At 33.4% G+C, this 26,240-nt stretch overlaps 1 protein-coding gene across 1 annotated transcript; it reads left to right on the top strand.

Moving 5' to 3' along the window:
* Positions 1 to 625: 625 nt before the first annotated feature.
* Positions 626 to 13,825, top strand: LOC148623575 (uncharacterized). Its single transcript, XM_088565479.1, has 10 exons — positions 626 to 747; positions 2,439 to 2,486; positions 3,052 to 3,167; positions 6,244 to 6,425; positions 6,810 to 6,837; positions 7,899 to 8,016; positions 8,719 to 8,736; positions 10,938 to 10,997; positions 11,404 to 11,484; positions 12,891 to 13,825. The coding sequence occupies exons 1-10, from the start codon at positions 711 to 713 to the stop codon at positions 13,322 to 13,324; spliced, it is 1,122 nt and encodes a 373-aa protein (XP_088421605.1). The 5' UTR covers positions 626 to 710; the 3' UTR covers positions 13,325 to 13,825.
* Positions 13,826 to 26,240: the final 12,415 nt, after the last annotated feature.

Genomic DNA, 26,240 nt, shown 5'->3' with positions numbered 1-26,240 from the left:
AATTGTCTTTTCAATAAATATTATGGTGGAACTTTATTCCGTGACTTAAGGATCTTTATAGTAAACTCTACATTTAACTCCTTGTCCAGTATAATAACCGGGGAGGCACAGCTATTTTTATACATTATGTAGACTTTGTAAGGAGTGATCAGTCCATGTGATATAAAGTAATTAAAATTTTGGAATAAAAAAAAGCGAGAATATGCGTCGGCTATCTATACCACAGGCACTTGGGACCAGGATTTTTTTTTAAATCTTCCCCCAAAATATCATTAAATCATTTTGTTTCCATATTTGAGTTATTATGCGTTTTCTCTGACATGTCCGCTATATACTTCTTTATATATGAAAACTAGGCATAGTATAAACAGCAATAAATAGCAATCGGACATGTCAGAGAATACGCATAATAACTCAAATATGGAAACAAAATGATTTAATAATATTTTTTTAGGAATATTAAAGCAAAAAATCCTGGTCCCAAGTGCCTGTGATCTATACTTGTTTGCTATTCTATCAGAGTATTAATATATGAATTTGTATGGTAGTTCTTTCTTAGGGAAATAATTTGAACAACCGTAGTCATGCGACGATTTTGAATGATTAAGAACCAAAAAGTCGGAGAGCTTCCGAGTGTGGTTGTTTACCTTGCCAACTGGACCTTTACATTCAACGGACCAAAACTATTTTGACAGGACTTTAACAACAACATGGCGTGTTGTGGTTCAGACGCTGTTCGAATAAAAAGTAAGTTCTTAGATCTACTTAAAATGTGTTATGAGCGATATGATTTTCGAAAAATTAATTTGTATGTACGCGCAACATATATAACATCGAAAAACTCGTATTATTGAATATCGATTTTTGACTTCTTATTTGATATTTGTCGAATTACGAAATGCATCGGTTTAAAGAATTATTTGTTGCGTAATTGAAGTTAACGGAAGGAGGTCATGATTAGAACAAGATTTGGGATATTTCAGAATCCGCACAACTTGCGAGCTAAAATATAAAAACTCCATACAAAGGGACTGATGGAAATGTTGCCACAGACAAATGGAAAATTGGCAATTTTAAATGAGAAGTCATTGCGTTTGTCGTAAATATTAGTTACGAGCCTTCCTCCTTCGTCGATTTCAAATAGTATGTTAAGATAAGAGGCAGCCCTCTGTGTCTGTAGTGTCCTTTATCTCAAGTTCTTTGGAATAGATGTGATGTAAAAATCATGCACAGAGCCTTTGATTATTCATACTAATATAGAACGTCGTTTGTGTTGCAGAGACATTGCCAAGTGTCGTTCTTTGTTTTGAATCAGATCTTAGCTGTAAAGTCTACTTCCAACGAGTAAAGAATCAAATCATCAAACAGAAGGGCATAGTTCGTTCCCATTGGTACACGTTTGCCCGTTGAACATGTCCACTAAATTAGACACATAATTATGTTGTCCATAAAAGATTCAGATGTTTGAAAACGTCTTCTTCTGTGTGTTCAAAAGATGATTTAGATTAATTTTTAACCAAATCAGTTGATTTTTTGTTGATTACTCTATATTTGTATCGGGGGTGTTCTATCTCTCTTTGATTAGCAGCGTTTTAGGCTGTGTCTGAGTCTAGATTTCAACTTTGACTGTGGACTTTTAGTATAGATTGTTGAAAAATCTAAGGTATCAATGCTAAATTGTGCTTGAAAAACAAATGTCGGGGTAAGACTGTTGGTCATTTTTGAAAATTGTAATAATGGATATATATTGAAAGAGGCTTGGCATTGCACTTTCCTGGTCTACCGTTAAGCGTTTGTACGAATTCTTTTATAGTTTAGGTATCCAATAAATTGACAGGAGATCACATTTGTCATCCTTTGTAGAGAAATGACATAAAGAAAAAAATTGAAAACAGTCTCTTGCTTAGATAACGCGGTAGCAAAGTCTTCTCACTTTCTATCTGTATTTTCTGCATCTACCTTATGCTCTAATATGATATGATGAATATAACACTTCTTACCGAGAAAAAAAAGTGTTATTTGGGACTTTGTTTGCAGAAAGACAACATATTTGCCACGAAAGGCGAGCTATGTTTCATCTACTTTTGGAACTTTAAATACTGATGTAGCTTTTCCACGCATTTACTTACTTAGAACACGTAGTATGTGTAGATCAGCCCAAATTCGGCCCTTTGGGATAGAAAGAGTTAATGTCTTCAGAAGGGTTCCTAGTCAAAATATTTGTGTGCAAATATATGTATGGATCGTTCATTGTTTGCTGTTGCATGCTTCTTAATTTGAACTGTATTTTAAACTATAACCAACGGATATGCGATTTCAACTGTTGATATATGAAATATACTCTCATTATAGCTGTACAGTGTAATCAGTATTGTAAAATATAACGTATTTTTAGCATGTGGTTGTATGATCATTTATTATTTATGTAATAATTTCAGGACCAAATGCACATGTGGTAAAAACTGGGTATCTGAAGATCCACGAACGCAAGTTTTATATCAATTATAGTCGAGAACCAATAACGTACTTTTAAGATGTATAGGATACCACATTATGTTAACCATATTAATTTAACTTATGATTTAAATGTTGTGGATCGTGATACCAGAATTACGATTGTCTAAATAATTGGCTTGAATGGCCCTGAATAGATAGACAAAGAAATAACACCAATACAATTACTGCAAAATCTATTTACTTGTCTCTATTAATACATAAATAATAGTTAGATAAATAGGGTCTTCATTACTGGTAAAAACGATAAACACGGTAAGATTTCTAATGTATCTGGAATAAAGTACGTATAAGAAAATATTACTTAAAAACTTTTGAAGATAAAATAGTGTACATTGCCGCGGAAACTTTATAATATGTATGACACGCCGTATTTATATTTATTCCAATTTGTAGATATCTTATATGTTTTATGAGATATCTTATACAATCTACAGTTCATAAGATATCTTGTAAAATATATAAGTATATCTATAAGTATATCAACTAATTGGAATAAATATAAACTTATGAGAGAAGATTTTGTAATGTTTACAGGTGGTTTTATAAGCAGTGGCTGGAAGGCTCGCTACTTTGTTTTATATGAAGATAGTAGTTTATTGTGGTATGAGTCTCATGAAAGTTTTCACCATAGAGGTGGAGTCAGACTTAAGGTATTTATACTCTAGGTTACTGGTAGTTGATTTGGTATATGAGTGCGTTCATCGTTAACCATGCTTTTCAATTGCCAATTATGGTCCGAAGTAGTATTAGATAGTATCCATATTTGCTTCACATAAAGGTTTGCTGGGACCTTAAGAAATAGTTTATAAGTACCGCATCCTTGTCATATTTGTCCATCTCTTCTTTATAAAAAAACCTCCCTCAGACAAAGCACGGAAAGCTCGATACTCAGCCAGTAAGTGAACTAAACCTTTGAATAGGCTCATTCGTAAGGGATATAGTTATGATATTGTTGTCAAATCGTTTAGGATGACTTTTTTTGGTATTAACATTGATTCGCTCATAGGGTGTTTACATAGAAATTAAAACACAATATTCAAAATCAGTTTTTGGCATGACATGGGTTGTGTCCTTATGGTATATTGGAATCCTCTCATCTGAGGGATTTTTGCAGACCCATTGAGCTTGCCAGATGTTTTCATTAGAAACATAAATCTACCTCTTTGCCAAAAAAAAAAATAAAATAAGCAGCGCTGTCATGAAAACGAGGGTAAAAACTGGCATAAATTTTTAAACTATTTTGCTTTCATCTAAGCTTTTTTACACTTATTTACAAATATCAACTTGAAACTACAGACAACGAACATAAAGCTCGCTTGGACTTCGACAGAAAAGTTATGGTCAAATTCTTTCAAATAATAAAATAATAGGTATACTCATGTTGATTGAAGAAATCGGGTCTGACACTCATTCACTCTCGGCTTAAAGTTCAATCCTACTGTTACATTTTGTAAAACATGCATATTTGTTTCTAACTGTAAATGCCTGCAAAATGATCCTCTAAGTGGTTTGTGGTCTATACGGTCGCATGGTCATCTCCGGATTTGAGTTTTTAAATGGTGTTAAAAATATGTTTATAATTTTTTGGCAATATTTTAAAAAACAATTATAAGCCATACTAAAGGGATTTTTAACGTATCCAATGTTTTAGTATCTGTATTTTCTTTATTGAAAACGAAGTTTCCTAAAGTAGCTCTGAATTTTTTGCAAACAGAAATATGTTTTAAATCAATAATGAACTGTATAAAAATCTCCAAAGATATCTGTAAAAGGAGACGGTCTAAATACATATTACACTTAAATTTTTACAGAATTTTTTACAGACGATAAGGGCTTAACGGTCCTTATGATGCACCCGTCTCTGTCATAAAAACAAAGTTCCATTTGTCATAGTTACCGGATATGACGTGAACATCTCGGCCACTTTGAACAATATGACGTTACGCACGCTTTTGCGGCACATTCGGTAACACTAGAATTCGACGTTTGTTGACACTTTCCGTTTCTTGCTTGCTTATTGAAACACGGGTACAATAGCAAAATATGCAATAAGTTTTGATTGGTAGTTAAAATGTGCATTTTGGTGTACAGAATTTGGACCTTTCACAACTTAGTATTTTCTTTTCATTTACTCATTTGCGTTTTCCAAAATAAAAAATGTTCATGACTCCCTTTTCTGCATTCATTTTATCTATTAGCATTCTGCTTTTCTCTGCATTTTTAAAGTTCTGTCAACCCTATTTTGCGTTTCAGTTATTTAACTCCGATCGAATTCCTTAACTGTAAAAAATTATTCTATTCTTTTTTTTTTTTGCTTATTCTTTCGTTTGTTAATAACACTTGTTAACACAAAATACAGATACTAGTCTTTTTATATCCCTTTGATTTCGATTTTTTTTCTCTTTCAGTTGCATGTTCTTTACTTGTAATTGCAGAGACGAGTATAAGTGTCTAGTTCTTGTTATCTAAAGCGGATATTATTTCCGTTTTATTTCTCCATTTCCCGATCGACGGAAAACGTTCAAAATGTGAAAGTTCGACAAATCGCTAGACATATGTTTTGTTCGAATTTTATTCGTTTTAAACAGTTTAAACCATAAAAAATGAAAAATGTATATTCCAAAGTGTATGTACAATTACAAAGTATCATTATTTCATAGAAGAAATTGCCAATTGATTGTAGAATTGCGTTGGAGCATGACATTTTCTCAACGAACCCGGCAAATATGGACATCTGACATTTCAGGCGCGTAGCTGACGTTAGGCAAAAAAGCTTTTGCCTGCACTTAATTTTGCTAACTTTTTTTTTTGGAGATAAAATACATCCAGGAGAGACATAAATGATGCTCTAAAACGCTATCTCCGCGGAGCTTCGGGTGTGTGTGGGGGGTTTCGCAGACCCCCTGCCGTAATTTTGCCTACACTTCAATTTGGCCTCAGCTACGCGCCTGCATTTCGCTAGACATTTTCAAAAAGACGTAACTTTTTTGTTTGTTCTGAAAATTTTATCAAATGCCGACGTAGAATTGTTGAAAGTATGTACATTTTTAGGAAACATTAATCGAAAAAGAATATTGTATAAATAAGTTCTTACATTAATTACAAAATTTGATTACTGAACACTTTTAGAAATCTGACAATTTACCAACACTTTCATTTTTGCATTGAATATTTTTTTTTTGGCCTAAAATTAACGCAATTTCGATAATTATCTCAAAAAGAACGTATGAAATTATTCTTCCATGCAAAATTTGGCGAATTTCATACCCTCTGCAATAGCGCAATTCACTATTTTAGCTTTTTTGAACCTACACTGTGTTACACCTGACATACGGAATTTTAACGTTTTTTTACGGGTTTTTGGAGAGTTTATTTGATTATAAAGAACTAGAAGTACCATTTGTGACAAATGTTCAGAACTTATTATTTGTCCTGATTCCAACAGTATACAGCTTTCACATAATCACAGTTTTGATTGTTAACAATAGTCCTTTATAGTTTAGATAGGTGTGGTTTTTTTTTCAACACAGCCGCAATAGCGTGCACAACGTCTATATATTTAATTCCTATAATTGTATATAATTTACAATTTCATAGACTTCGTTTCTGTCAGAGTAAAACAACATAGAATTCTGCACAGATTTACACTGGAAGAATTACTTGCAAAGTTAACATTTATCATTTTTCAATCCTTTTCTTAACATTTTTTTTTGGAAATTATAATAGATGGTGGCAAATTACATGGCTGTTGGACCTATGTGTCTTCAAATTACTGGAGTACCTAAACTTCCAAAGGGTAGGATTGCAACACATGTGATGGGCGTACCAAATCTGTTCAAGCGAGGGACAAAAAAACAAGACATTGAAATAAACTGGATCTTGTTTGATGGTGGTGATGAAGAAATGAAGTAAGAACTCTTTTTAAATGACTCACGATTTTGGCTTTCATTGGAATTGGTCCATGCTTCCGTCTGAATCAAAAAGATTATTTAGTTTGGAATTATTTCAATGGCGGACTCCGGATTAACGGACGTTGATGAATCAAATTATACAAAATAGCCCATGTTGCATAAAGGTAAACTAACCAATCAGAAAGCTTATTACAAATCAAAGTAGATTATTATTTAAATATAATTCATAATTTATAAAAATAATTTTAATATTTTGCTGATGCGAGAGAGTCGCAATTCTCTTGTACAGTTGTGTTTATAAGGTCAACAGTATTTTTTTCTTTTATAAATCGGTATGTAAAATACTCTTTAATCTTTTCATTATGTAATATTTATTTTTAGAGCATGGCTGGATGCGATTAAACCAACGGTGAGTATGAAATTACGAATTTTAAAAGTTCATTGGCTTAATTACAACCACCAATTTTATGTATCAACGTTCTTCCAGTATCTCTTAAATGAAAAACTTCCTTTTTGAAGTACTAAATAAAACATTTTTCTGTAAACAAATTTACGGCAGGGGAAAATAATTGACATAACTATCAAATCATCCGAATACATAGAGAAGAATTTTGCAGAATTCTTCCTAGTTGTTGCCCTTTTCATTGCCTTCCCAAGTTCGTCCCAACAAGATATTTTGTAAACAAGTACGCAAACAACATGTGCGTTCAGGCATTTATTATCTTTTTGGGGCAAGTTGACTTCCACAATAAATGTGCTGCGTTGTAGACAATTTCCAGAAAACTCAATGTTACACGAGGTCAGACTGGGTATTTTATCCATATCTTAATGGGCAAAAATAAATTACAATGTGTATTTTATAGAAATGTGTTTAGTTCACGAGAAAACTCCTTAGTACGACAAAATTCCTACGACCGCAAACACTCCCATTGTCCTTCCAGTGTCAACACATCCCCTCCAGTGGCCATAATCGATTCACAATGAAGAGAAAACAAATTAAAACAACCTTTATAAAGTAATTTCAAATGGATACCAAACAATGCAGGTAATACAAAATAAACCTGGTCTGCCCAAAGAGAAACTATCCAGGGTTGTTATACACTTTAGTTCAATCAAATTATTCAAGAAGAGCCTTTTGATTTTGAATCTACACCAATAAAAGAAAATTAGCTAAAATACTTAAACAGCGTATCCCACTTTATGGCATACCTGTTAATTTGATACTTCTGTTTCAAAATAATGAGCAAGCCTAATCTTGTGTTTATAAAATTCTATTTTTTTATTTTGTTTTTATGATAAAAAGTCAGAAATTAAAAACTCAACCTGTGTACTGTTTCAAAACTACCCAAAATTAACTTAAATGGATAAAACAATTTTTTTTGTTCAAGATAATTGTATAATTCTTCCTGACAAGTGAGATATGCATTTAACAGGAATCCAGTGTAACATGCTTGATTTTTCTATTACTAGCTCCCTCCGCCACCACCCAGACCGGAAAGGCCACCACATAAACAACACAACGAACAGACAAACGGACAACAAAACGGACAACCGCCACCATATGGATTCAGACAGAACATAGTACATCGTAAGTTTATAAATGTATTCTACTTAGTATATGACATGCACTTATTTGTCTAAGGATAATAGAATTGATGGTTTTTATAACCATATATTTGTTTATTGAGTAACGTTCGAATATAAGCCTAAATATGATCAAAACTGCCAATACAATTACAAAATACACAAGTACGTCAATACGGGATTTAGCCGTCAAATACGGCATTTAGCCGTCCAATACGTCGTAATGGCCTGGTTAAAACCCATATTGTCCTAGGCCATTACTAGTATAACGTATTGGACTAGTTAGTCAATAAAGGTGTACTAGCGTGAGGTTTTCCATATTGGCTAAGTTATTGGTCATCGGCTAGCAATATTGGACTTTTCAGTCCGTCCAATTTGAGGCTAGCCTCGGACCAAAAGTTTTGCTGTATAATTCTGTAATGCCAATTTGTATTGGGATTAATTTAGTACATAAATTCGCAACAATGAACAAGGTGGAATGAGCTGCAAAAGAAAAAGCGAGTTGGTCTAACTATATATAGCGGACACCATTGAATGTCTCAGATTTGAGTTGTGAATTTAAAAACCGAAAATGTTTTGTAAAGTAAACTGTAATTTTGAAAATTTGCCAAAAAATTGAATTTTTTTACCTACTAGTAAAATGTTCGAATCTTAATGCGTTTAAATTTCAATTTATATTTTCCTACATGAATGCCTTTTATTTTAGCTGCAAATGGAAATGCGGGTAAGTGTTTTTATATATGTAAGTCTCGTTTGCATTGTACTTCATATTACTATGGCCGTTTTTAAGCTCACTTGGCGTCTTTCATCTTCAAAAATCATATCTGCTGACACTTCTGGACCAATTAGAACAAAACTGGGTATGAATGTTCTTTATGATATTCTTCCCAAAACTTATATGAGGATTTTTGATCAGACGACAAACATGGCCGCCTTTTTTTCCTTTATTTAAAACAAAACTGCAACCAATATAAGAAAACTAAGACCATTTAGGCTCTTCATTCTGATGAGATCTGTCTACCCTGCAAATGTCAAATTAATCTTACTACCTGTTTTAGGGTTATTCTCCTTTTGATGCCATTATTACATTTTTTGTGCATTTTTCGGTTATTAACTTTTGCAGTTAGCTTAAAGATGTTGATTTTCCATCATAAAGAGGACATTACCTTTCATCTGTCAGAATTTCAGAAAGATTTAAGGAGTTATGATCCCTGAAATTGCAATTTTTGACGTTTCCTTTGCTATTTTCTTGATATTATTTCTAAAAAACTTCTTCTCAAAACTATCATACCAATTGTATCAAATCTTGGTACAGCTATTCCTTAGGGTATTTTGTCTAGAACTAAGTGGAGATTAATGATCCGACACAAACATGACCAATGTTACTAAATGAACTGAAGGGGTTGAAACAGCGTTTTTTGGTTGCAAGTATCTCTTAATTCATTAGGTTTAGACAAATTTTGACATCTATGAAAGTGTTAAACAAGGTGAAATCTAGCCAGGATAAAATATTTACTTCTTGTAGTTATTGCCCTTTTTTACGTTTGAATTTTTTTTGCTATTTTCGTTTTATTATTTCTAAAATAACTGAAACTATAAAACAGATTTTTACCAAAATTTGTTAACATATTTTTTGTGCACATGATGATTTTCTGTCCGTCGACAAACTTGGCTTCTGTTACTAAAAAAGACAGTACAGAGACAAACAGCAGTTTTTTTTCCATTTTTTTTCAAAAACGGTTCATTCAGCATGTTGTTATCTAACCATAGAGATATTTCCGCGAAAATCTGTTGACCCTTCATAGAGTTACTGTCCGTTTTGACGTATCTTATTGCTTTTTTTATGTTTTCCTGTATAAAGATCAACTCTGTTACTGCATGTAGTGTCTAACAACACTCCATTGTACTTTCTGTTCTGATGACGTTTTCAAAATCCTCGGGGTTTTTCCCTTTGAATAATGCTTTCAAAATCATGAAAGATGAATTCTTATTGGCTGATCAGAAGGTCATCAGAACAGAAAGTAGAATTGAGTGTTGTTAGATTCTACATGCAGTGACTGAGTGGAACAATTGAAAGATCTAATTTTAATTAGATGGGAAGAACATAAGTATATGACCCTTTCTAATTGATGACCTTATTGTCGCAATGATATGACTAATGAATTCCATTTTTATATTCTTTAGAGCCTCTAGTTTTCCAATTATTCACTGGAGCTTTACCTTCTGAAACATAAAAATGACCATGTTGTCTGAATTAACCAATCGTTTCATTATATGGAAGTCATCCCTGATTAAGTCATAAAATATCGGCTAAGTTTTCATATGGTCACACAAAGTCTGCTGTGGTCGCAGAACTGTGGTGCTGGTTTTTCATTTGCACTTGTATAAAGAAGTCAGCCTAATTTATTCTAGTAATTGTTCAACAAGTGTTTCAAGTGATTGTAATATGGTATAAACCATTTCCAGTTTTTAGTTGAAACACATAAATATTAGGTGTGTATACAAAAAATGTATAAACATTGAGAATATACACATGTACAGGTCTTTCAGTACTTACAAAGGTCTCCTCCACAACCATATGATATACAGTACAAATCTTGGAGGATGTTATATACATACAAATATAAAAAAAACTGTGTTGGTTGATTTGTGTAAGTATGTGGTTTTGAAACTTGAACAGAAGTGCTACCACAAACTGACTTATTTTCAAATAATTTTAGTGCATACGGATACTACAAAACTGACATGGTCATACAAGTTAACCCTGATTGAGGAATTAGAAAAAGAACAGCCTATTCTCTGAAGAGAATGATTGGTTAGGTGGGAAAAATTATTTATTACAGTTATTTTAGTTCAATTACAGATATTGAACTAATATTAATTTTTTTTTGTAAAAAAGTCACAAAATTTTCTCTGTGTTTTTAGCTTATCCTCCAATGAATGGACATGCGGTCCCCCAAGCCAACGGCCATGGAAGACATCCAGGTACCTATAATGTACATCGCTTCTGTTTGGTTATTGCTTGGAGATTTTTGCCAGAAATATTGGATGCAATATTTGTGTGTTATAAAAAAACAGCTTGTATGTGTTTTAGGCTTACATGTAGGAACGGAAGGAGATGTGAGGCTCTGTTTATCTGAGTCTGCCCAGTCTGTTCGCGAATTTCATACACAGTGGTTAACGTTGCAGCATGGTGGTAGATGGGGTGAATACATCCTTATATGGAAAGTTTTCATAATTAAAAGAAAACGTCGAACCCTGAATCGGACTCCAAATAATGCTTGATTCAAGTAAATGATCCAGAACCAAAGATAACAGCAACACAATAATTATGATTTTTAAATAATTTCAGTTGACAGTTTATAGAAGTACAAATTGTTTTTACTCCTAGGTCAACCACAGCCCGGAAACACCACAGTGATAGTCCAAAATCATGACAGCGGAAGGCGTGGAGACAACGATTTTGCTACCGGTATGTGATTTTCGATTTACATTTTTTTCAAATATTGTTGGTTTGGTTGCACAAACAATTATGGAGTAACTGTAATTACCAAGCCTCAGTCTTCATCTTCGTAAATTTTAGTTTTCAGTAATAATCAATGAAACAGCTAATAGAAAAACTATAATACTTATCCAGTCAGAATCCACAGTCATCTGTTGATATTGTACAAGCTTGTTGTTTAATAAAATCACTAGTTTGGAAGAATACTGAAGTTTGTAATGCATGGTACGAGATGGTCAAGATTATGCGAATGAAAATATAATAATTGGATGTTCATAGGCCTCCTAATGATGAGAATTTAGCGGTTCTTGATCTGATGCAGTCAAAAGTTGATACTTAAAGCCTACTTATTCAACCTTTGCATGCACTATATATATAGGGAAGGATTGAACCCAAAAATACAATGTGATAAGAACGCAAAACCCAAACCTGGAACAGCTAAAATTCTCCAAGCTTGTTTAATTGTGTTAAGTATACTCTCCACAAAGTTTTGCGGTATATATAATTCACATTGTCTGTTTGCGTGTTTCCATCTGTCCGTCCGTCCGTTTTTCTATCAGTCCGAAAAAAAATTGAAGTTTTCCGCACTAAACGCTTGCAGATACTGAGCAGATATTTTTTGATGCGTCTACTCTTATGAGTTAAGATCAAGTTTACGTTTCGTTCCGATCCGCTGATGTTTGTCGTAGTTATGGCCCTTGAACTTTGAAAAATTTACCGAAATTTAAGTTTTTTTTTCTAAACGCTTGCCGATATTGATCTGAATTTAGTATGGGAGTCTACTCTGGTGAGTTACAGATCAAGTTTAGGTTTCGTTCCGCTTCGCTGATTTCTGTCCTAGTTATGGCCCTTGAATTTACTGAAATTTAAATTTACCGCACTTTTTCTAAACGCTTGCAGATATTTAACTGATTGTTGGTATGTGAGTCTACCTTGATGAGTTACATTTCAAGTTTAGGTTTCGTTCCGCTTTGCTGATTTTTTCGCACTTTTTTTCTAAAAACCTGTTAACATTACCTCGATGAGACAATATGTTAATATAATAAAAGATCGGATGATTATTCTTTTAGACTGGTATGGAATTTGAAACCTTATCTGGACAATTCTTATTCATTTATTTTTGTATGGAATCTGTCCAAATGTCAGTGCATAAAACTTTGCAAATATTCATCTGTTAAATGGATTTGAACATCTTTCTTGTCAAAATCAGGGCCATTTCCTCAGTTTGTCATTTATACTTGATGATCCAAGGTAGTATTTGGGTCAGTGATATAAACAGCCAATGGGGGACTATGTATTGTTTTACTATACTCTCAGAATGCTAGTTAAAACATAAAAATGTCTTTACTGTCTGAACGTTGTGTTTCTATTTTTAGGAATGTTAGTTGGTGGTGCCCTTGGCTATGGACTTGGAGGATATGGTCCAGGCTGGGGTTGGGGTTGGGGTTGGGGATGGGGTCCTCATCCTTATGGCGGATACTGGGGTAGTTGGAGTAGTTTTGGTGGTAGCTTTGGGAGTCATGGTGGTTTTGGTGGAGGAAGCATAAATATTGAAAACAATTATTATGACTGTGACCACAATGAATATGGATATGATGATAATGATGTTGGAGACCTTGAAGGTGGTGACTTTGGTGATGGTGGTGGCTATGACGGTGGTGGTGATTTTGGCGATGGTGGTGGTGGAGGGTGTGGGGGTGGTGATGGCGGTGGATGTGGTGGAGGGGGTGGTGATGGCGGTGGATGTGGTGGAGGGGGAGGTTGTGGAGGCGGATGCGGGGGAGGATGTGGTGGGGGTTGTGGTGGGTAAGCCATCTTACTGTAGAAACTTACCTGTATAGTCAGGGTTCTATTCTGCTGGTACCATATCAAGAAATATAAATAATGCTCATGATTTTATTACTCTTGATTGTTAACATGTTTTACATGTTTTTGCTGTTGTTTTTATCATCTGTAAGATAGGTTCTAAATATTGTTTTATCTTCGTGCTCATGGATAAAATGTCACTGTTTTATTTTCCCATATTCATTGTAGAAGATGTAATAGATAGTTCCTCTTTTATTTTTTATTTTCCTCAAATGTTTAACTAATTACATTTTGTTACTTCAAATTTTAGTATCTTTAAGTACGTGAAGTTTATGCCTTACTAAAGTCCATAGAATGTATAACAATCGAAAGACTTTAATGCAGTATTGCTTATTTATTTAATTTCGTGAATGATTTCTGACTGTATTTCATATGTTGAAATGTGTTGACAAAAGCAATGTATATAATGCTCATGATTTGATCTGGATTTATACATTTATCCGTCCTTTTGTTTGTATTTCTTTTTTATTTATATATATTGCATTACACACGCGACAACTTTTCAATTCTTGAATTATAAATAAGTTAAGTTATATATATATATATAATGGTTATGTCGTCTAATTTAATAAAGTTGTCACCGAGAAGAGACTTTTGAAGAAATGTGTGTACCTTAGCGAACTTATTCACATGACATAATCACTCAAATTCAGTTAAAGTGCGCCAAAGCCAATTTTCGTAGTCACAAGCTATTTTCAAGGACAAAGAGCTATTTCCTGGTATAGTTGATAGGGTTCAAATTACTATCATGTTTATGCCAGATTGTGAAAACATAGTTTACGGGACATTGATCCGGTTCACTGAACAAAAACGATAAATATCAAAGACTCAATCGAAACCCTATGTCACAAATTAGGGTTCCCCAATGAGATACATAGAAAAATATAAAATACTCCAAATGAAGAACGCCCAATAAGTTTTCAAGGGAGAAAAATGGCTAGAAAACATAATTTTAACTGTTGTTTTTTCATCGAAAATATTTAAAAAAAAACACACACAAAATACGGATGTCCCATGAAACACAGTAAATTACGTTACAATTTTCCTGAAGCTGTAATACAAATGTAACTGACACATACGGTAAGACTATGTGAGGAAAAATATCATAAAATTATAAACAAGATCAATATGAATGATTCACACGTAAAGCATAACGTTTTTATTGAAAAAATGCACGATTTTCATCTTTTTTTTCCAAATGTGCATTTCATTGTGCATTACGTTATGGTGTCTCTTGCATCTGTTAATGGTAGTAGCAAACTTTCCATATTCTTATTCGTACACACATCAATGTCAGTCATAAATGACTCTAAACAGATTCTTCAGGTGCTATATTACTCCTATAATGTAAGAGGCTCGAATTCCGTTCCTCCATACCCCAACCTCTTACTTCCGAACGCCATATTGCATAACGCTCGTTCCGCCGTTCTTTGAAATCGGCAGAAATAAAGTAGACTATTAACCTTTTAAAACGTTTTATACAGTTTCTTTACCACAGTACGATAGAAGGTGGCTAAACTGAAGAAAAACAAATGACCTACCTGATAAGAAAATCCAGCAATTCTGGAAATCCTTTGTAAATGCAGTTTAAATGAACTTCATGTTTGGTTTTTTAACTGTTTGAATGCGTAATTCCGGTTGATAAAATTACTAATTTTAAAATTTGCGAAACGAACATATCAAATTAACCAATGAATTGCCTTTAACAGCTTTAAATTCGTTTTGTCAAAAATATATTGTATTCCGTAAAATTAATGACCTAATTCAAAATTGTTCGTCATTCTGACAACTGTCTTCATTACAAATGTTTCCTAGGTATTTAACAAATATTAAGGATTTTTATCACTCGATTTCCGGTAGATTAAACTTCTTTTTTGTAAATAAAAGACTTAAAATGTCTTAAAACATATGTTAAGCTAACTCACATTTACGTTGGCTTTCAACGTGTCAGGTGCTAGAGGTTAGGATGACACCAAGTCAGAAAATAGCTTGTCGGACAACCTCTAGCATTGCTGGAGTAGTGTTATATATTTTTTCACATTCTTGGTCAAGTACAAATCCATGAATTACATCACGTTAATTTCTTTTAAACGGATGAAAAAAAAAACACTGTTCTCGGGACAAATTAACTATAAATCATTATCAGTGACATCGCCTATCATACGGACATCTTTCGAAGGGAAGTTGTGACACGGGAACAATTTTTAGGCGTTCCTGATGTAAACATGCCCTCTGGTCGTAAGTATCCGTAATTTCTGTTAAGTGCAATTATTTAGATATTATTGATTTTCAGTTTAACTTAATTTAGAAGCGGAGAATACATGTATTGGTAAGATGTTATGACAATGGTATATTGCTATGTATGATATATAAATTAAGCATTGGTATATATTACCGTGTAACGTAATTCACACCATTGTAGCGTAATTCATCGGTTCATAAACTCTGTATTTTTATTACAGAAAATGGTTTTACAAGACAATTTGTCGTGAGAAACATTGAATTACTGCTAAACAAAGATAGGAATAACTTTCGAAAAAACAAAAGCCATTCAAAAACTACTTAATCATTGAAACAATTTAAGTAATTACAAAACAGCTATATGTGCTTCTTTGTGAACTGATATTGATGAATTATTTTTTTGTTTTTGTTAATTCAGATCACTTGAAAACAAGGAATATATATATATTGAACTCAAGCATATTAACTACAATAAAATACTTGATAATGCACCTTTAAGGATATACCAACGATCAATTTCAATTTTTCGGCTATATAGATGACGTATTGTCTTTAAACAATCTTAGTTTCGCGGATTTGATATAGCGCATCTTCCCTAAAGAACTTAGATGAAGGATTACACACACACTGTGAAGTCAGCTTCATATCTTGACCTACACGTAGAGATCGATGGTAAATGAAAACTATTGACCAAACTTGGACTTTTCATTCAAATTGTCAACTTTCCTTTCATCCCTGACAACATCCCTTCAGCCTGCGTATGAAGTTTTCATATCACAACTCATATGTTATGCCAGAGCTTGCCGTAACTACGTAGACTTTTTGTATCGCGCTAGACTTCTTGCAATTAGGCTTGAGGGACAGGGTTATGTTGCTACAAGATTGAAGACATCACGACAGAAGTTTTATGGTCGTTATCATGAACTCGTGGTTCGTTATGGTGTATCCATCTCCACCATGAAAACTGATTTATTCAACGTATCATAATTTTCCTTTCCTCGTTCGTCTACCCCGGATTTGACTTTTTTATGAGCAACTCGGCGTGCGTTTCTGGAAAAGCAGAGGACGCTTACCCTACCAGTGCACATAGTCTATGCTCCCAGTTTTTAGTGGGGCCCGAGTTACTCATTTACTATTGTTACTTTGTATGTTTTAACTTACTTACTTTATGTTCTTTGTTCTGTTTTCCGTGTCTTGTCTTTGCCACTGATTACATTCTTTTAATTTCCGTTAGAATCTTGGTTCCCTTGATTACTTTTTCATGTGACGTTACAATATCAGCGAAAGGTTGTTTCTGAGAATTACGTTACATTTAATTTAGACATTATAATAATTTCTTGTAGAAGATTACTCGTTGATCAAACATCTTATGTTTTGAAAGTATACCAGAAACATTTGTTATAATATGTTAAACAATTGATCGAACCAACTGTACCTTTATCGTTTCATTACAGGCTAAAAACCACTAATTCCACTTTCCATAGGCTTCTATGCTAATTTCACAATATTCAATGGCTTCTATGGACTTTACCTTAACTTTAACCTGCAGAGGACTATATATCAGCATGATTCTACATATGTCAGCTCACAATCCTCAGAATGGCATGTGGGGTTAGCAGACTTGCAGTGCAGTACTGGTCACCGGAAGTGAAGGGTCTATAAATAGCATGGGAAATCCCAGTGTTTTCACAAGACAGGGGTATATTTAAAAATCATTATGGAGATTAGGCTTCACATCACAAGAAGCAAAATGCACCTATAAAATGTACAGAAATGTTTTTCCTTTCAGAAACTGTTTAAATTTTTTAAATAAGATGAGAACTTTTTTCACAGCACTATGAGGAACAGGGGTAATTTCTGCGTAGGACTATTTTTGCCTACGTTCCAAATGCTCATTGGTTGAATTGGTGGTCTGTAACCTACATGCCACTGAAGACTTCGATATTTCTTCATGTGACTTATATACAAATGACAAACTATTGCAATTAATTGTTTTTCGTGTTGAACCTTCCAATTAAAGCATGAGAAAGCCAGGAAATATATATTACAATGTTATAAGTGAATTACGTTACAATGTCGGTCATTCCCGCTAAGCCAATTTTTAAACATTCCAATTGGATATGAATGCACCATTGTTTTCTATGTATCACCTAAAAGATGTATGAATGGAAATTTGATTCTAAATTGGCCTTCATCTTTTGCTAATAATGTTTCCAAAGAATAATTCAGATAATTTTTTTTCAATTTCATTTTGTTTTATTATATTTTGTTTTAGTTATGTTATAAAATATAGAATATCTTAAAAAGATAACAATTTTTTAACAAATATTTGTTGCGTGTTGTGAATTTATTGTTGATCTATCGAATGGTATCATTTGAAGCGCAGTTTTGAAGAATTGTATGATGAAACCATTACTATTCAACATGGGTGTTCAGAGGTAACGTAATTCACTACCAAAATACACTAGGCATGTTCAAAATTTTGTACAGGACATAAATCAACCCGTCAAGAGCTATCTTATGCGTTTTCTTGCAATTCAAACTTTGTTTTATTGAAATTAAAGCATTTGAGTTGCTTTCAGTGTTCAAAATGTCTGGCCGATTTTCTGTTCCCATTAGGGCACTTAAACTGAATTTGAATGAAATACGGAGTGGATAACAATTTAGCCATGTCAAGTAAAATGGTACAAAAGCGATATTTCGTTTTTCTATTAGTGATACTGCATATACATTTTTGGATTATTTGGACCATCATTTTAGCAAATGATGAAATTTGGAGAAAAATTACAGAAATTTGAAAAATGGTTGATGTGACAAAACAAACTAGTTTAACGTCGGAACTTATACGTAACGTCATATTCTACTAATCATTTCCAATGGTTCTTGGGCATCGTTCCATAACGCTTACGTAAGACTTATGTGCACATAAGTCCAGTTGGTTTCTTTAAGATTTACGTGTACGTAAGTCTTACGAGTGCTTTGTGAAACGACGCAGTTGTTGGGAGCATGGAAAACAAATCCGTACGTAAACGCTATGCTATGGCAGGCCGATTTCATATTCATTTCGCCTTTTTAGATATATCAGTGCCCGGTTTCATAAAAAATCTTAAAATGAGATTTCCGTAAATCTACCTCATCTCAAATTCTGACCAATCAGGTCACTTGAAATTGAGGAGACGGATTTATATAAGTTCTTTCGAAACTTGTTTCTGAATCCTTATACGAATGTAATGTAGTCCATAGGATGAGAGGGTCCATCTTATTTTATGTACCTTTATACCTCCCATTACCGAATCAATTTGTCGCCAAAGAATATTCTGGGCTTCTTTTTCAGTATTAGCTTACATTTGTACCCGACTGGGTCAAAAAGACAAGATTTTTGTGACTCAATTGTTTAAGAGTCTAAGCCTTCTTGGGACAGCATGTGTAAACAAACTACACACGTTTAGGTATCATTACATAGTCCAATGTCTCAGCTTTACAATGGCACCAAGAAATTTGCAATAACACTTGGGGTTTGGGGTAAAATGAAAAAATGTACTACCTTATGTCAAGTTTTCAGAAACCCTACATCTGAAAAAATAGAATTTTCACCATAGAAACCACAATTTCTTGTGTAGTTTAAGGTGTACTGAGTAAGAAAATGTAGTTTGTGTTAAGAAATTTAATTGTTTAGTGCAAATAAGTCCTTAGCAACCAAATTTTCTGAATTTTCATCACTTCAAATGCGACGTCAGAAGATATTATTGTATCCTCTTGTGATATGTGCTATTCTAACCACTTTTCAGTAAAAAAATGTTACTTTTTTTTAGCTTATGATAAATAAAATGGATAATCGAACAAACTTTTTCTGTGCAAATAAGTATTGCAATGCAGAAAAGAAAGTCAAAACAAGCCTTTTAGTACCCAGTCTTATGTTTTTGGAAAACTCCATGATTTTCATCCTCGTATGCTATTTTTTTTTTTGGGGGGGGGTATGAAAACCAGTGATGAGATAAAAACATCAAATAAATACTTTTTCAGTGCCCATAGTGTGAAAAAAATCTGTCTTAATGTGTTTTCTCATTTTTGCCATGTATACAGCCTTTTTCATTATACGAATGCATGTTAGCAGAACACAAGGCAAAATTATCCCCAATCTGGGGGAGCAGACCAAGTATTAGATTTGCTCTAGAATCAATATCCTATGTTCAACTTTAACAAATCTGGTATTTTTTAATTCCATTCTAATAGTGCTTTGGAAAAATCACAAGACATACACAACTTAAAAACTTAACACGCACATCAAATTTTGTAAAACTTATAATTAAAAGTTGAAATTTGGTGGATATATTGTTTAAATGTAGATAAGCATTTATACATAGACAGAGGTAATATATCTTATGGTAAACAGGTGTAATTTAAATGAAAGAGTAATCAAGGGAACCAAGGTTATAGCGGTAATCAAAAGAATGTAATCCAGGGACAAAGGCCAGACATGGAAAACAGACATACACAACAAAGAACATAAAGTAACTAAAATCATACATACAAAGTAACAAAAGTAAATGAGCAACTCGGACTCCACTAAAAACTGGAAGCATGGACCAGGTGCACCGGTAGGGTGAGCGTCCTCTGCTTATGGTATCCGGAACATTTCAGTCCCCTGCCGTATTAGGTCCTCTCCTCAGCAACAGATAGTTGATTTTCAAAATACCGTATTTCGTACGAACTTTTGGGACTAAAATGTTTACAGAATGAATCGAAAAGGGTCTTATTATTTCTACCTTTTTTCCACCTACTCCATGCATGCTTTCATCCTGTGGTAGTGTCTAAGTGCCTGATATTTTATAAAACAAAGTATTTGGCTGTTATTTTTGGAAAGGCACCCCTGATTTGTACTAAAACTCAGTAATATTTTTTTCAGTATGTTACCATGGCTACTGGATTTTATAAGAATAATCACTGAATTACTTATAAATGACTTGAACCTCCACACACTAAGGATTTGAAAAAAATGCGCACTTTTTTATGACGAAACACTAGAAATTTCTGCCTCAAAACAGCTTTATTTCAACAAAATGAGACCAAATTTGCAGAAATGACCTTACTGTATTGTACTACGCAACACTCACCATGCTGAATTAATTGAAAAAAATGTCTAGATTTCGATATTTTGCAAACTTATGCAAATTATATGCAAATTAGTAGCATCATGGTGCTGATGCTGATTGTTTTATATAAGTTCAAGGCAGGTGATCACGGGGTGGGGTAGATTGGGTGAGGAGGTAGTAGGAAAGTACAGTCGTAAGTGGAAGGTCAGGGATCCCCAGAGTAGTCACTCAATTTTTGGCTTCAGATTGGCCTAAAACCGGAAGTGGTTAGTATATGGGGTTGACATCATGGGAGTGTTGAGAGACACCATTGTTCTGTAGTAAACAGGTGAAATGAAGCACTATGGATTAATTCTGCTTTTGTTAGAGGCCGAGAATTGAGGTCTACCCTTCAAAACTCACAATTTTTGTGGCCTTCTCAGCTCATGACCTCTTGTTCAGCTGCTAAGTCCCTATTTTTGCTAGAACTGTATATAATGTAGCCTCATTTTAAAGCACATTTACACTGCTTGCATATAAAATCAAATTGTGGTTTCCAAAGGTCAAAAATAAAATTGCCAGAACCCAAAAATCGGAAAACAGCCCATGACCGTAATATTATACCCACTAAAATTTCCGTAAAAACCCACAATTTGATTAGCATTTTTTAAATGGTGTTGGATACATGTGTGCCAATTATTCGTCGTAGTTGCTTCTTTTAAACCTTATATGTATAAAAATAATGATATCTAACAAAATCAAATCATGTTAAAACTATGATATTCTAAACAAAAAAAAATATACAATTTACGTGCTAAAATGCGTGATAATCCATTTTCTTCAATTTCCCTTTTTTAATATTTTGTTGTCTTCGGGACAATTAAAGCATATTTGCTTGACAATATGATTGATACAAGAAGATCTCCATAATAAATGCAAGACAGACATTGTATACAGTTCGTGTATGCTATAAACGTTAATTTTCTTTCACATTGGGGCAGATTTAAGGCTACCATTTTTTCGTCCAAATGGCCTGGAATACGTTTAATTGTGCATTGCCTCGGCTCTTTGAAAGGTAAGATGCTACATAAAGGTGGTTGAATATACAAAAGCTTGTTTGAAAAAGGGTTGTAGAGAAAAATGCCCATTACAGGTGAAATGAAAAAAATATGGAATTCCGAAAATCCTTTATTTTATGAAAAACTCATTATTTGTCACCTTGAAACTGAAGAGTGCGCGCCTGAAATGAGCAGATATGTAGAATACATCGATGTATAAAACACAAGTATCCAACATGTCTTTTTTATATCGATTATATGCTAATAATTAACATATTTGCTAATGTTGAGGTATTCTGTTCATGGGTAGGGTTGACAATTTTTCGCTTGATTGGACTTGGGAAAGTTCAAATATTTATTACTTGGGCTCATTAGAAAGATAAGACACTATATAATTGTATTTGAATACACAAAAGCTTGTTTAAAGTACGATATTTGAAATAAAATTGCCAATTATAGGTGAAATGAAAGAAAATATGAAATTCCGAAAATTCCTCTTTTTTATGCCACATTGAAACTAAATAATGTCAATTATAGGTGAAATGGAAGGAAAAATGAATGTCCGAAAATTCCCCTTTTTATGAAAAACTCATTATTGTCACATTGAAACTGAAATATACGCGCCTGAAATGACAAGATATGTTGATACTTCGAAAATTAAAACAATAGTACCCAATATGTCTACTGTACACCGATTATAAAAAAAACATTTTAGTTCATGTTGAGGTATTTTTTTTTCAAGGGTAGGGGTGGCAATTTTTCACCTAACTGGAAAAGTTTAAATATTAATTACTTAATCTCATTTGGAAGCTAAGACACTATATCAATGTACTATATCCCACAAAAGCTAATTTAAACTACGGTATTCTGAAAAAAAGGAAATAACGGGTAATATAGAAGAAATTATGAAATTCTGAAAATTCCCTGTTTTACGATTTTTCAGTAATTGTAATCCCAAAAAGAAAATCTAAGCGCCTAAATTAATCAGATATGTTTGGTACATCATTATCTTATTTATGAATGCTAAGATATGAGTTTTCTAGGGGTAGGGGTAGTACACATGTATTTTAAACTTTTTTTTTAAATTCTTTCTTGAAAATTAGTTTTTCGTGGTTTATTTATGTAGAAAAATAAACTATCCATCGAATGACACCAAATTTGAGACGTTTGAGTTGAGCAATAACTTGTAGAGTCGAACTTACGTGACTTTTTACGGCAAAATCGAAAATCCCACTTTTTGGCATTTTTTGATTAATTCTGACTACAAAAGTCACCAAAATTCACCAAACGAACCCCAGAAGTATTAATTGTGATAATACTAAACAGAATATACCAAATAATTCATTTTTTACTGAAGCATTAATACTTTAGAGGTTTTGACATAGGAAAATATGTCAATTTAAGCGATTTTTCGGTGGGGTAGGGGTTCATTTTTTTTTTTCATTTTAACCAAAACCCTAAGTGTTACTGCAACTTTCTTAGTATCATTGTAAACCTGAGACATTGGGCAAAAGTAGGAAAAAAAAAAAAAAAATACAAAAATGCTTCAGTTTATTTTTTGGCTACAAAAAGATTCATTAATGAGAGCTTTAATAGTACCTGAAAATCATATTTAGGTTAATGAGTGGGGGTACATAGGGGGTTATCTCAGCTCACGTACTACAGTTGAATAATGTAATTGTAGATTTCATTCATATACATAGATATGCGAATATATCCCCTAAAAAGTCACTCGTAACATTTCCCTCTAAATCTGTGGCATATTTCAGGTCAAGGAATGCCACCAGTCGGATATAGTATAGACTATGCCTAGTATTATAGAGAACGAAGTTCATTTAATAATGTCTGTAATAATAAACAAAAAGTAACACATGCTTTGATATAGAACCCAAACCACATATTTTGGTAACCCGGATATGCACATTTAAATTGTCATAGAAGAAATAGACTCTTTTATGAGTAGTGAAAATAGATGACCTAAGATTATGATGAAAATAAATAATTTGACTTTCACCAGCTTGGAATAAATATCTGACCTGAAAAAAATTACAAGCCCCCCTAAGAATCTTATGGTCGTCCCCTTATATCGCAAAAGTTAACGACTGCTGACGGCTTAGAAGTGTGTTCAGCGGTAACAGTCCTGCTTTTGTTCGAGTTTGGCATAAAAGTCTTTTGAATAAATTAAGAGGTATTGGAATTCCGGGTTATTTGTTAAATTGGTTCGGAAGATAAATTACCGACAGAAAACTACAAGTTGTAATAAATGGCGTAAAGTCAAATCCCATTGGAATCTTAGCTGGGGATTCTCATGGTCTATTTAAGGTGTTATATCCTATTTTTATATTACCAATATTGTTCAAGACAATGAGTGTCAATTCAAACTTTTTTCAGACGATACTTCTATTACTAAACCGCAATATCGATAAAATACTCTCGTTGTCAAATAAGTGGCAGTTATTACCATCTCAGAAAAAAAGGTTGTAAGACCGCACTATCCACCAATTCATATGAATATTTTTATATGATCAAAGAGGTTGAAAGTCATATGTAGAAAAATTATTGGAAAAAAAATCAGCTATTATGACTTTTTAGAAAATTGGAATTAAGCTTAACAATAAACACCTTTAAATTATTTATTTTTCTTTCACTAGACCAGTGACGGAATATGCCAGTGTCATATAGGGTAACATGGCTGACTACTTCAAAAAAATGCTTAGAAAACACAATACTGATCTGTCGAATCGTTACGGGCTGGTACAAAAATCACCTCAACGGCAAGGAAAAACTTACAGATAACAAACAATAAGACAAACTAATAAAATTTAGTGAAATGCTTCCTAATCATTGCCCTGAACATCCATCCTCCCTACAATTCTTCCACAACCGTTCCATTTACATGAAAATGAAACTAGAATGCATCTAATTGTCCGCCGCAGAACTAAAATAAAACTATAGCGATCAAGAATATAGTGTGGTTCGTTTAATGTATACTTAAATGCCAAAAAATATATTTAAAAAAATTGTAAACTGTGTACATGTGGTCAGATAGAGACCTTCACATTTTCTGTTTGTATGCCCAAATCATGAGTTTATTAGACTTTATAAAGAATAAATGATATTGATCTTCTAGTTGCCGTACATGGTAACGATCTTCTGAGGAGAGACGAAAAATATCAAACATTTCTGCAAGTCATATAGTAAACGAGTAATCCAGTATCACGACCAATGTGGTCGCTTGGGTTGTCTTCCTTAGATTGGTAAAATTTTGGCAGTCTTAACTTCCACTCTTTCATTGTTTTTCAAATATTAATTGATGGTTATAAACAGAGTTATAATCCCTTTTGGGATTCCGTTTCCGATGCGATTTTATGATTTGACTGTTGGCGTATAATTATGGGTTCGCCATAATCCTGGGTCCGGAACGATTACAATGAAAGTGTTACAAAAAAAACCAACTTCTTATAGGTGTTGATTAGTTTAAACAGTGTTGAAAATTGTTCGTGATTTTTAAAATCCGGATCCATACTTACATAGGGTGATACAGAATTACAGACAGGCGGATACAGAATGTTAACATTCTGACCCCGGACCTAAAATGTTAACATTCTGTATCCGACCGGACCAAGAGTTATGTGCCACATGTCCGCCCACTCAGAAAATCGCTTCGAGCATTGAATATGTGATAGTGTGTTTTATTTTATTGTGTATGATTAGTGTGCTATATATATTTATGTAATAATTGTAGTGTTTTCATTATGTATTCTAATTTTAGCGGCTTATATCGGTAGTAACACATGGTAGTTAACCATAGACTTTTGGACATAGACAACATAGGTGACGACGACGTACGAGTTGAGTTGGTCGCACTGTCTAGACTTTCTGATTGGCTGTTATTTTTTTGGCGGTTTATTCTCCTTATGCAATATAATTTTGGGCACTTGTTCTTACGTTGTCGAAGAGTTCACATCGAAACTTTCAATTGCATTATTTAAATAATAATAATAAAAATAATAATCACAGGGTTTGTTTCCACTATCAAACATGCAGCCAGACTAGTTTATGAATGTTCGCATTTATATACTGGTCGGGCAGCATATTCGATGGTGGGAGCAAGCCCTTGTGTTTCAAATTGCGACTTAAAATTCAGAATGAATTTAATGTTGCTGTGGGTTGTTTTACGAGGAAAATACATGTACAAACAAACGTCTTTGTGGGGGCGAACAATTTTTTTAAAATCTGAAATCGAAAGTTAACGGTCAGTGCAAGGAGTGTATATTAAAGTCCCTGGTCAGTAGCTGTAGTACATCGGTCTAAGTTATGGCTGCTTATCACGCTGATACGACCAATCTGTAGTCCGAATTGTCATATATAATCCGGTTCCAATTTCCTGCAAAGATCCTAAAATTATCTTTACAATTAATCAAAACCAGAAGACCGTTTGAATTGAATATTCTTACACATGTAATTTAGAGAAGTAAAACTACCCTGT

Source organism: Perna viridis, chromosome 2 (genome assembly GCF_037379345.1).
Source record: "Perna viridis isolate PV_CMFRI_1.1 ecotype Kerala chromosome 2, ASM3737934v1, whole genome shotgun sequence".
Lineage (NCBI taxonomy): Eukaryota > Metazoa > Mollusca > Bivalvia > Mytilida > Mytilidae > Perna > Perna viridis.
Note: the sequence above shows the minus strand (reverse complement) of the source record. Positions and strands in the feature narration are given on the sequence as shown.

What these genes read in the sequence shown, in the direction of transcription:
- LOC148623575 (XM_088565479.1), top strand. Translation starts at nt 711, where the DNA reads ATGGCGTGTTGTGGTTCAGACGCTGTTCGAATAAAAA. An exon ending in GTATCTGAAGATCCACGAAC is followed by an intron (nt 2,487 to 3,051) that starts GCAAGTTTTATA and finishes TAATGTTTACAG; the next exon opens with GTGGTTTTATAAGCAGTGGC. An exon ending in CGGCCATGGAAGACATCCAG is followed by an intron (nt 10,998 to 11,403) that starts GTACCTATAATG and finishes TTTTACTCCTAG; the next exon opens with GTCAACCACAGCCCGGAAAC.